The sequence below is a fragment of the Setaria italica genome, chromosome IX, assembly GCF_000263155.2.
Source record: "Setaria italica strain Yugu1 chromosome IX, Setaria_italica_v2.0, whole genome shotgun sequence".
NCBI classification, from domain to species: Eukaryota; Viridiplantae; Streptophyta; class Magnoliopsida; order Poales; family Poaceae; genus Setaria; species Setaria italica.
In genome coordinates, this window is record NC_028458.1 from 46,598,798 (window position 1) to 46,611,519 (window position 12,722).

Below are 12,722 nucleotides of genomic sequence, written 5' to 3' on the forward strand. Positions count from 1 at the left end.
AAGTCCTGTGTGTACATGTGTGCGTGTCTACGTGTGTGTGGTGTTAGCCTCAATCTGGATTTTTTTAGATCATTGTACTGTTCTCTTCTTTCTTAATGAAATGACGTGCAGCTCTCCTGCGTAGTTTAATAAAAAAATCCACAGCTTACCTCATGTTTTATTTGACATGGAGCTGAGAGAAGAGCAAAAATATTACACTAGTGTGGACGAGTAAGGCGTCTAACTCGAATGTATTTCAATACTGCTGCAGGTCCCACCATCTCACTGCACACTCCAATGCACTGATATCATATCTTTCCTATCTTTATTTACTCTTGCGCTTCCATGTCACCCTGGTGATTTCACCAGTGCCATAAAACAAAGATCTTATTGAGGGATGAACCCTAAACCATATGTTTTTTTACCTATGATTCAAAGTTTTAGATTCTTAACTTTGGCACAAACAATTATAAGACACACGTAAATATAGAAAAGGATGCCAATATATCATCTTTGTTTATTATTTATCATAATTCATGACAAATTGGCATTTCAAACTTTATTACTGGAGTACAACCCCATACATCATTTAGAAGATGGCACCACCGATGAAGGGCTGCTGCAAGTAGGGGTTCGCCAAAGCCACTTGGTTGAACACGTTAGACACAAGTTGTTGTTGCTGCAATTGGGCGACAGGACTCGCTAGTGCTAGTTGGTTGAACACGTTTGGTAGCAATTGTTGTTGCTGCAAGTAGGCAGCAGTGATGGGGTTCGCCAAACCAACTTGGTTGAGCACGCTAGACACTAGTTGTTGTTGCTGCAACTGGGCGAAAGGACTCGTCAGAGCTAGTTGGTTGAACACGTTTGGCAGGAATTGTTGTTGCTGCCAGTAGGCAGCGGTGATGGGGTTTGCTAGAGCCAGTTGGTTGAACACATTTGGTAGCATGGTAGCAATGGGGTTCACCAAAAGTTGTTGTTGCTGCTGCAGAGTCATAATGCTCTGTACTGCAAGATGTGCTTGGCATTGCTGCTGAAGAATGGCAAGCTGTTGTTGAATGAGCACGGCTGATGGGGCCAAGATACCGGATGCCAGCGCTTGCAGCTGCACGCACGGGTGTGTGACTGCTATAGAAGTAGCCTGAGGCCAGTACAGGGGATTAGCGGTTGCGGCAAGAGCACTCACTGGTGAAATGTACGCGGAAGCAGCGCTTGCCGAGAGAGCAAGGAGAGCAAAGAAGGCAAATATCTTGGCTGCCATCTTTGCTGAGAGTTTGCTATGCTTTTTCAGTGTCTATGTTTGCTCTTGCTATGGGTGATGAGCTAACATATGATTTGGGGCCTATTTATAGAATGTGGAGATCAAGTACATCAAGCAAGGTTTTGGCATTTTGTAAACAAAGTGTTGGGAGTCCATGTAAGCATAGATGACATGTCATCGAGTCGATTACAACATTTGATGACTCATTTTTTTGGAAGTATATTTAGTATGTATTGGCAAGATAGCGATATATACTTGATTGGCGTGTCTCTTTTGTTGTCTTTTCTTGATAAATGAAAAGTGGAGGTATACTTACTTTAACTTTAAATATGGCACGTCAAATTTGTTTATGCTTTGTGGAACTGAGTTTGTAATGTTGTGATCTGGTGATATGGATTTATAATTTTCTCAACCAGATTTGTCCACCACTTGTCATGTGTTCCACACGTCACACACTCATTGTTTCATACCTTTTTTCTTTTTGTTTTCTTGAAGGGTCTAGTGTATATGCGGCAAATCAAATGTATATTTAGGTCATTAACAATGGCTCATAGCCCAAAGTGTACTAACTATTAAATCCCTCTTAATTCTTAGTCTAACTTTTATCTTCTTTTATGGAGAAAATTTCCTGTACACCTTACCTCTTCAGGTACTCCCATACTCCCACTTTGAAATGCAGCACCAAAGACGTATGAAAAATTGCAACAAAAATATGGATAGATAGAGAAAATGTAGCATGATGCAAAATTTTGGGTTGCATCTAAAACTTGTGCAAGGAGAAATAAAAAACTTGTGCAAGGAGAAATAAAAAAGAGAAATTAGCTTGTGAATAGTGCGGATTGCAACAGTTTTGTTAAACCCGCAACCTGCTACTATTCATAGGCTGGTTCAGTTTTTTGTTTCTTCTTACATAAGTTTTAGATGCATGATGGTAGATGATTACTTGCTCTATCCATCCATATTTTTGTTGTAATTTTTCATGCACTTTTAGTGGTGTATTTTTAAAGTGGGAGTGCAGGAGTAGCTAACCCGCATGGAGTACAGGATGTGTTCTCCTTTTTTACGATATTTCAACATATTCTAATTCATTCTAGATATAGGAGAGTTTGCTAGTTTCTAGCTCGGCCTCCAACCCTAGCCTTGAGTATAAATATGCTGCTCTACCAAATAGGATGTGATATTGAATGGTTTGACTAGTCTCAATCCTCAAACTAACAAAATTTAAGTACTAATTTGAGAGAAACATTTGGCACAGGATATTCATTTGGTGGTCTTGGAGTTTGTTGTTAGTTGGGTTGGATAACTCTGTGAATAAGCTTTTCGTAGAGTCTAAAATCCAACTGAATTGGGTTTTGAAGTAAGAAGTTATGGCTCTTTCAAGTTACGTTGTGTTGGGTTTAGACCGGGAATGCATTTTTTTTCTAGATATGCTGACTATATAGGTTCAGCTGATTCGGACCAGCTCAGCCAAACTCAGATCAAGTCAGCCTGATGCTGGACTGAGATTGAGTTTTTAAGTGCTCGTGGTAGTTGTACCGGCTCAGTCGAGATCTACCGAGACAGCACATAAGGGCTAATTTTTTGGTGGGTATTTATACCCCTCACCTCTTGGCTTCTCATGTAACATATATGAGACATTCTTAATAGTTAGTAGAGCTTTACTCACTCCATCTTTGTGAGTTCTCTTTAGAAATCATGTGTTAGGTTGAGAAGATGAGAGATCAGATAATTGAAAGTAAGTCATTCACATCGTTGAGCACTTAAGGACTTCGTCAAGCATTTGTGAAGCATTCGTTATTTTTTGGATATGAATCCTCCTAGACGACTGCCCGGCGAGCTCAAAGTTTGTGGTGAGCCATTGTAAGTTTGTGAAAGCATCGATCTTACCTCCATAAAGGAAGGGACCAAGACAATGAAGCTAGGAAAAGGGTTGAAACTTGAAAGAGACATTTCTCAAGTGTCATCGAGCCTCTCAACGTCTCCGTTGATGCTTCCTTGGAAGGGTGAACATATGTGCTTCTTTGAAAATAGCCAAACTTCGGTAAACAAATCAGCACATCTCCACTCTCGGTTTTCTTGTTCATATATTCTTCGTATTTATATATTTTTTCTAATTTACTTTTGGGTTCATTATTGATCTCTTTATTGAGTGTGATTTAATGTATCTACAAGCTTAGTATATCCTAACAAGGCCGTGGTAACTCATGGGTCTAAATTCCTAGCTAAATTTATATAGTTTTTGAAATAAAACTCCCAAGGCTGGCTAAGCCGACGAATTATTTTATTTTCATGTTTGGGCGCGGGCGACCTTTCAAATCTTCTCACTGGTAAAACAAAATTTAAGCTATTAAAGAATGTCCATAGAAAATCTGATAGTTCTCATGAAATTACCGACATTATTGTCATCAAAATTTCACAAGATAGAATTCGGTTCTGTAATCAGCTTTCTAATGCTTTTTATCTTGTCTATATGAGCTCAGCAGTTAGTCCTAATCCACAATATACAGGTAAGGTCAATATGCTATCCAATACGAATTAGAATGTCCTCCTTTCATGTGTTACAATATAATACATGTACAATCACTATATCTACTTCTGCATCAGCTTCAATCCTGAGGCATGTCACAATTTCTTCAAGGCCTCCAGTACTTCAACTGAAAGATACCTTCCTTTGTTTATTCACTCTTGCCAAGTTTTCTGAAACTGCCCTAGTCAAATTTTGATCCTCGAGACTAGCATCTAGATTGAACCTGAGAAAAATTGCCCATGATACTGATTAGAAACTGCATAGACTACCTAAAGTCTTACTCCATCCATCCATCAATGTAAGGTATATTTTGATAGTGGAAAAATCTTTCAAAGTAGTTTTTACTTTGGGTACATATCTATTGGTGCATTTTTATACACCAAACATGCATATAATTCAATTAATTGCCGGCCAAAACTTCTAAAGTATGAGTTCCATCTAGTCAAAATACACCTTATATTGATAGACCGAGAGTAGGTGATATTGTGAGGAACACTTCACGGAAAATAAGACATTAATGCTCCAGTATTAATTCTACAGTCAGTCAGTGGGCAGAATAAGAATAGGCATCAGCGCACGTACTTGGGATCCAGGGTTATTCTCTGGATTTCTCTGACAGCTGAACTTGCTGCATATAAGGAGATCTTTTTTACCTGTATCATTAATGAAAAAGGCATTCATTTTCACTGGATGATTAGCATTATTGAATTGCCTAGTAGTTGCAGATCACAACGCACCTCAAGCATCTTCAGTTTTGCAACATGACCATTCGGCAGGCAACGGATCTCTTGGGCCATCCGGACTGACTCTGGTAAACTCTCCGGAGACAAAAAATTGAGAGCCAATTGAACCGTGGACTGATCATGTCAATAGAACAAAAAAATAATGTAAACTATATCCGCAAATAAAGTATTTAGCTAGTTCAAACAATCACAGAAGAAGTATTTAACTAGTTCAAACAATCACAGAAGTATGTAGGGTAATGTCACTTCAGCAAATCACACGTGTAACAGCCACAATCAGTATAGCTGTCCAAACTCCAAAGGCAGTACAAAACTAGTTCCAACAATCAAATCACAAGTATAGAAGATAACATCAAAATAGGGAATGATCAGAGCAGCTAAAGCTTAAGTTCAAGTAAGCACAACAAATAAGAGCGAGCAAGTCAAATTCAATCTGTATCGCAAAATTCAGCTCACATGATTCACAGCGTCAACTGGAAGCAAGTTTGAATGTGACAATACAGCTTTAACACATGATGATGTGCAATAACTCTCTTGCTCTATTTCAGAGCACCGCTGCTACTAGTGCTTTTGTTTTAAGCCCTCTAGTATGTTCACACATGCAAATCTCGCCTAAATTCAAACAAGAAATCTGCCACGACATGAAAGTCCCACAGTTCCATTCTGCTCTATAGAGTAAATGCCAAAAGCTTTGCTCACATAGAAAATGGAAGTATCAGCATGCAAGCAGTGTTTAGAACACATTAATAAGGAATTCCTGGAAACCCAAGAAGGCAATTTTATAGCTAATATTAAACACATTTAAGGCTGAACATTTTGAATCATGACTTCACATGAAAATAAGAGCGGGAGACTTTGAGCACGAGAAAGGGTAAATGCAAAGGGAAGATGCATCACCTGGAGGTTTTTCACTTGGAAAGGACAGCCAGCTGGAATGAATACAGCCTCACCTATATGTTGGTGGAATGTGCAGGGTTCAATTCCTATAAGAACATCCAAATGGAAGTTACACAAATATGATATAATGGATCTCAATTCCAAAGTTCACTTCTAAGATTAGCAGCTTTAGACTCGTGCACATTGATTAGGTGGCCCTGGATCCATGCAGCACATTCATGCCAGTGCCTCACGGCAGCAGGACAAGGGCACAAGGGCAGGGATAGAGAAGGGAACTGGGAATATCAATCGATATTCTCTGATGCCTTCCTTCTCAACATGATGACTAGCTCATACATTTTACAGAGGAGTTCCTAACAATATTGAACTAACTACTACATATGATATCTAACATATTGTTATGGGCATGGCAGCTAGGGTCCAAGGTGCTACACGGCAGGCACCAGCCAGCCAGCCACCCGTCATTTAGGATAAGGCCATATGCCAGTTCCTTAGATAAGATAGGATTATTGTTAGTTTGCTAGATCTATTGTTAGGAGTGTGTGCACGTGAGCAGGACTAGTTCTATAAAGGCGGCGTATGGTATTGTGTCAAGCAAGCAATGAAGAAGAATTAATCCCATGTCCCCCGATAGTCCAGTCTCCAGTCTCCCTCCAAGCCAACTCCGCCCGGCTATCTTCCTGGCAGTGTTTACCCCTAAGGAACTAGGGTTCAACACAGATAATAATTTGAATCAAACTAATATATCAAAGTAAACTACTCCATCCGTCCTAAACGTCAAATATTTATGTCTGGTGGTAGTAATTGCTAAGGATCTGTTCTTGGTACCAAACCTAGCTTGGTGCTTGGTGCACAACTTGATGAGCCTAGCCCACACCTGTGATAGCTGCATGCTTAATCAAAGTATGTAGCCACCTGATCTAGCTTAGTCAACCATGCGCTTGGTACGCCACTTGATGGGCCTAGCGCACATCCACGAGGCCATGGCAGTTGAATGCTTCGTTAAAAGCATGGCCCCAGCCCTAGCTTGTTGCTGGTGCAGCCATGCATATGATGCACCACTTGATGGACCTACCCACATCCATGACAGCAGCATACTGCCACAAAGCATGTAGCATGCAAATCAAAATGTCATGTTGGTCCTCCTAAGAAGCAAGTCTAGCACACGGATATCTTGTTGCTGTCTTTGAGTGAGAAATTTGAAAATAAGCCGCTCCAAACTGTGGGCTTCAACAAGTTGACAATTTGCCACTGTAAACTTTGGCTCCAACGATTTGCCACTAAAATATAAGTCACTTACATTCCACACCAGGTTTGAGTTTCTTTTACACAACCAACCCACGCACCCCTGTGGTTTCTTGAGCAGTAGCGATGACCATGTCCAACTGTGGTGCGTGGATCATAACATCAGGGAAGACGAAGACCCGGTGCAGTCCTTCTGGAGAGGCGGGACCAAAGATCAATGGAGATGCTTCAGGTCAAGGGAATCATAAATGGGAGGAATTGGACCGTGGCTTGCTGGAGATGACGAATCCATGTCAGCAGCATGTTTGGTTCCTGCAATCAGGTGGTGCTGTGGTGGAAGGCAAAACAGATGAGGGGATCAACTGGGGAAATGGCAAATGAGATCGTGGTGACTCTCTTTGACTGGTCAGAGCTGCTGGGCGACCAAGGATGCAGCCACAGGGATGGTGCCTCAGTTGAGTGAGGGATGGAGAGGCCAGTTCAGTTGTTTCATTCAGACAGCTGGGGTACAAGGGTCTCTTTACATGGCGTGACAATGTAATAGAAACTCGACCACGTCGATTGGCCAAAATGGCATGGAAGCAACGTGGCCCGTATTTTTAGTGGCAAATAGTTGAAGTCAAAGTTTACAGTGGCAATTTGTGAAGTCTAGAGTTTGGAGTGACAATTTGTGAAGCCTAAAGTTTGGAGTGGCAAATTGTCAAATTTATATCATCTGCTTGCTGAAGTTTGCAAAGCATCACTTAAGCTAAGTTAGAGACGACAGTGAAGAGACTAAATGAAATAAGATACTATAGTGCCATAGCAGTCAGCAAGTCCACAACTAATACGTCATACATCAACCTTTTGGAAGTGAAAAATAGTATGATTTTTAATAGTACTTAGTACTTACCATATTGATCCTTCAATGTCTTCTTATGATAATTGTTGAGATACACAGTTTGATCGTAAATAGGATACTTAACCTGCATTGGAAACGTATTATCATGAAACAACTTTCAGAATGTATTAAAGAATAATCTGATGCAGAAGAAAGTAGTTATTACAGAGGGCACAGCCTGACAACTAGCTCCAAATTCTTCCTGATGAGCAGCCAAATATTCATTAAGCTTTGGAAGATCCTGCCTGCGGAATACATCCCAGACAGCACCAGCCTGAGATTCTTCTAAATTGTTAGCTTTTACCTCCTCACAATGTGAAATTGTATGTTTGTGCTCTGGCTCCCCCACATCCAGATCCAAATTTGGAACAGGAGAGTGGTCATTTACATGCGCACTAGTTCCATTAGCAATCCTTTCAGATCCATTAGATAGTAGCCTCTTGGGACATTGGTTATGCATTTCAGCTGCATGCATTAACATGTGAACCTACAGAAGGAGACTGGTAGCATTAGCCATGTGAAGTTTTAAACTTTTGTCGGTTACAATATTCAAGTTATTCAGAAAACCAACATACATGAAAAACAAATGCTCACATCTAATAGATGACTAGAACTTTTAAGTGAAAACTGAGTAAGACCAAACATACCACATCATCCATGTTAATCGTTAGATTCATCACTGGATCACCTTGACCAAGTTCTTGACGACTTCCATATGCAATTAGCAGCTTCATCCCTACTTCAGGCTGTAAGGCATCTTGCGGTAACTTGGCAGTGAGATTTAGGAGACCCCATCTAGGATGAATGAAATCAACAAGAGGAAAATTGACAATAAATTCTGGTCTGTGGCACAACAGAAACTCCTCTAAGACACTGGGCCGGGGCCACTCTTTCAATTTCAGCATCAACAAGCGGCCATCACCCCCCTTGTTACCATCTGAATAACCTTTGATAAACTGTTTGAGCTCGATATCCACCTGAACAGGAGTAACAAAACAGGATATATATATATATATTTTTTGAGGATAGTGGTACCAAGAAATTTTTTCTAGCTAATTTCCAATTCTCCATTTTGACAATTTTTCCACTTAAAAACCCACTTGTGATGCAAGTAGAGGATGGTCATGAGGGATTTGCAAAGCTGGTATGACACGTGGTCGTGTAATTTTTTTAGCAAAATATACTTCTAAAAGTGGTAATGCTAAGCTAAAATAGGCCAGTGATAGCAGTGTAACTAATAGCACGGTACTTTGGAACCTCTCAGCAAAAATTACAACAATTTCCAGACAACAACATTTTGTACAAAAGATAAAGCAGCAACTAGCGCTTTTTTCCTACCTCTGATCGGTTTGAGCAGTCCACAGCTTTGACTATTACATCTTCATTCATCTCTTCATCCATGATCTCCTGGATACCTCTCCAAATACTTACGGGGTCCCAGATTGATGATAGAGAAGGCTCAAATGCTTTCCTGATGACAATAGGCTCCGCCTTTATCCAATGCTTACGAAAATGCATGATGCCTTCATGTTTCAAGTCCTCCAATACAGGAGAGTACACGCAATTCCCACTAATGTCTTCACTGTTTGAGCATTTTGGGAGACCAAGGTTTTGCTGACCAATTAAGTCTAACCGTCTGCCATCACTGTAAGACAAACATCCATCCTGCAGATCGTGTACTTTGCAACCATTGACCATTTCTTCAGAACTTTTTACAAGTTTAGCAATCCAATTAATTTTGAATATTCGCCTTAACACCAGCTTTGATGAACCACAGCCACCAGCCTCATGAGGCCCACAAGTGAGGCTGCCATCATTGCTGACTCTCCATGTAGGAACTAAAGATTTAATGTCAATATTATTTAGATCCATTTGCTGAGAGCATGACTTGTCATTTACACTTTCTGTAGATGGTTCCAGTCTTGCTCTTTTACTAAAAGAATCTCTACTTTTATCTTCAACATGATCTTCATTATCTTCTCCTCTTGCAATAGTGGCCCGAGAACGCCGTATGTCTCGACAACAATCAAGGCATAAATCATACAAACATTTTGGGCAGTGGCGGTGATAATCAAAAACCGGCACTTTGCAAAAATCACTGCAAAATAAAGAAGAGGTTTTAAGGCACCATTCCAATATAATATATAGTTTTAATAATGAATAAAAGGGCCCAATGATGAAGTAAGAAACAGACAAAACAACACAAAGCTATACGCCCATACCAGCACATTTGTTCATCAGAATTTATTTTCGCTCTGAGGATATCTGTCTTTGGTCCTATCGCAAATAATAGTGTCAGAGGAGTGCTAAGTTTCAGATGAGAACATCTCAAGAGAAGATGAGAGGGATATTGGAGTACCAGAAGATCTTGTTTCAACACCTATTTCAAAGCATTGGTCGGAATAAATCTGCTTAAGTACTGGAAGAACATACGCCAAAAGGCAATGAAGATATCTCAACTTATCAACAACTGGTATTTCTTGCACCCTGGCCTTTAAAGTATAAAAAAACATTGTTACATTTAGGACAAGTTAGTACAGCATAAAGTCAAATGTATGGTAACGAAATGGAATGAAAAAATTATCAGATGCTATGTACCTTTATTAAGTTGTCTCCTTGTAAGCAAACTCTACAATTACAAATGCCACGGCATGCGGGACAAACCTTTCGAACATCGTCTATTGGAATGTCAGAGTACCTGCATTACATTTGTGTTAACTTAGTCCAAAAAATAAAAGGCGTGGAGGAGTCTCCAAAGTATACTAGGACCTCTAGTTTGGTATTGTGCTATATTTAAAAGTAAAAGTATTGTCAAAGTACTTTTTCCCCAACAAATTTAGTCATATCTTCACATGATCAATCTAAATTCTAAACAGTCAAAACGTCTGAAGATATTATTGGTTAAAACTTAAAAGTACTGACGAGGAACCATAGAAAAGCCTTGCAGTTTTGCACCACAAGATCATCTTCAACTCAAGTTATCAAAAGACGAAGTTCTTGAGATCATCCTGGTTACATCCAAACAACATACCACTAATTCTATGACTCAGAAGTTGTACTATTTTATAAGAAGATGACAACTGTTGCACCTGAAGTTGTGAGTTGTTGCTTTCGCATCTGACGATTTGGAATGGACTGACGCCAAATTTTGCCTTTAAGAGGCCAACCCAGAGGCTACGCTACTGAAATGAATAAGACAATGAGTAGTTAAATATCCTTGCATTTTGGACACATGTTGCAATAACAATGGCCTAAGATGGCTCATGTTTTCTGGAAGTTTCATAAGCGAGTGCCTAAGATGGCTCATGCTTTCTGAAAGTTTCATAACAGGTGCTTTTGATTTAAAGGTGGTTTGGGCAGAACTGCAATGCAACGCCCAACAGTAATCATTGCAATGTCTCTTTCAGTATGGTCATCTAGATCTTGAGCGCACCTAGTGGACACTGCTGCATTTTCCTATAACAATAGTATAAAATGGCTAACCCCAAAACCTGAGGTACTTTCTATGCACCAATTCACTATGAGCTCTAGTCAGCAACTGATTCCTGACAGACCATGGCGCAACATACCATCTCGAGATGCAGCCGGCGCAGTAGCCTCTCCTGTCGCAGCTGGAACACCAATGGACGCCGCCAGCCTTCCGGCACTGGTGGCAACTCCTGGTCTCCGCCGGTCCGGCGTCGGTCAACCACGCCGTGCCTCTCCCGACCAGCTCCTGCAATCACCGGCGCGCAATCAACACGAGCCCAGCAGTGCAGCAGACGCAATTGAGCGCGGGTAACATAGCACGAGGCAGCAGCCGAACTCACCGCCGCGGTGCGCGCGCCGGCAGCATTGCCCAGGGGCAGCCCTTCGTAGGCGACCACCCCCCTCGCCGGCGCCGGCGCCGGCACGGGCTCCGCCACGTACACCGCCTCCCCGGCGACCCTGGCGTAGAGGGGCCTCGCGACCGCCATCGGCAGCGGCGCGGGCCGGGCCTCGTCGCGGAGGCGAGCTGCGGCGGCGGAGCGGAACGGCGCGGCGGAGGAGGAGGAGGAGCGGCGGAGCGAGGCGCGGAGCGCTGAGGAGGCGGAGCGCCTCTTGGCCTGGACGTAGTGCTTCTCGCAGACGGTCTTGTCGGGCATGGAGGGCGCGCTGCAGCGCCACTGCTTGCCGTCGGAGCGCTTGCAGCGGAGGTCCTCCGGCACGGCCGCCATCCCCTCCGCCGCCGCGCCGGGTCACCGCGGCGAAGGGGATCTAGGGTTTGGGGGCTTCGGGGAGGGGGCTAAAGCGTAACGGTGGCGGTGGCGGTGGTGGTCGGGTTTAAGTGGTGGTTGGGCTTGCTCCTGCGGGGTCGTCTGTAATTTGGGGAGGGAGCCGTGCGTGCGGCGCGGGGGTGGGCTGCGCTGCAAGTCTCCATCCATCCCCTCTCTCTTTCTTCTCTCTCTCTTCCTGCTGCAGGCCTGCAGTGCGTGCAGTGCTGTGGTGGTGTGCGATGGCGCGATGCTAGCTAGCTCAGAAGCAGGCCTGGTTGCCGAGTATAACTTCCTTTCCAATTTGGTGGCGGGTGGCGCCTGCCTGCGTGAGCGAGCGAGCGAGCGCTGCGCAGGCGCGGCAGGTCTGCAGCGGTAGCAGGGGGGCGAGGGAGAGGAGAAAGCCAATGGGCGACGCGGCACGGAGTTTACCGGGCTGCCCACGGAGACGGCGTGCTGGTTGCGCAGAGGCGGAGGGGCGGTTTGGGGATTCGAGCAGAGTTTGCGGCGAGAGGCGGGGCCCAGGCTCGCAATCGCTGCGCCCGCGCGATTCCGGCATCTGCTCTCGCGACTTTTTGGGTCTGGCTTGCTTGCTTGGGGGGAGGGGGAAGATGACCGCGCTGCGCGCGCAGCAGAGTTCTGGTTAGCTGGTCCCATGCTAGCGGCTAGCCTAATGTGCACAATGATCTAGACCTGGTTTGATTTACGCTGCTTATTTTTAAGCACCCATTACATCGATGTTTAGATACTAATTAGAAGTATTAAACGTAGACTATTTACAAAACCCACTACATAATCGGAGGCTAAACGGCAAGACGAATCTATTAAACCTAATTAGTCCATAATTTGACAATGTGTTGCTACAGTACATATTTGCTAATGATGGATTAATTAGGCTTAATAAATTCGTCTCGCCGTTTAACCTCCACTTATGTAATGGGTTTTGTAAATAGTCTATGTT

The 12,722-nt window shown here is 42.9% G+C and overlaps 2 protein-coding genes across 2 annotated transcripts; both read right to left on the reverse strand.

Annotated features, from left to right (window-relative positions):
* Positions 1–464: 464 nt before the first annotated feature.
* LOC101769740 (22 kDa alpha-zein 16) lies at positions 465–1,281 on the reverse strand. The gene has a single exon (XM_004984348.1). It carries the CDS (start codon positions 1,235–1,237, stop codon positions 569–571), a length of 669 nt encoding a protein of 222 aa, XP_004984405.1. The 5' UTR covers positions 1,238–1,281; the 3' UTR covers positions 465–568.
* Positions 1,282–3,598: 2,317 nt separating this feature from the next.
* Positions 3,599–12,138, reverse strand: LOC101770150 (lysine-specific demethylase JMJ25). Its single transcript, XM_014804558.2, has 13 exons — positions 11,339–12,138; positions 11,099–11,244; positions 10,128–10,227; positions 9,889–10,021; positions 9,752–9,806; positions 8,868–9,627; positions 8,177–8,506; positions 7,696–8,016; positions 7,542–7,614; positions 5,405–5,490; positions 4,502–4,621; positions 4,347–4,417; positions 3,599–3,987 (listed from the first exon to the last, which is right to left on the reverse strand). Exons 1-13 carry the CDS (start codon positions 11,723–11,725, stop codon positions 3,888–3,890), a joined length of 2,682 nt encoding a protein of 893 aa, XP_014660044.1. The 5' UTR covers positions 11,726–12,138; the 3' UTR covers positions 3,599–3,887.
* Positions 12,139–12,722: the final 584 nt, after the last annotated feature.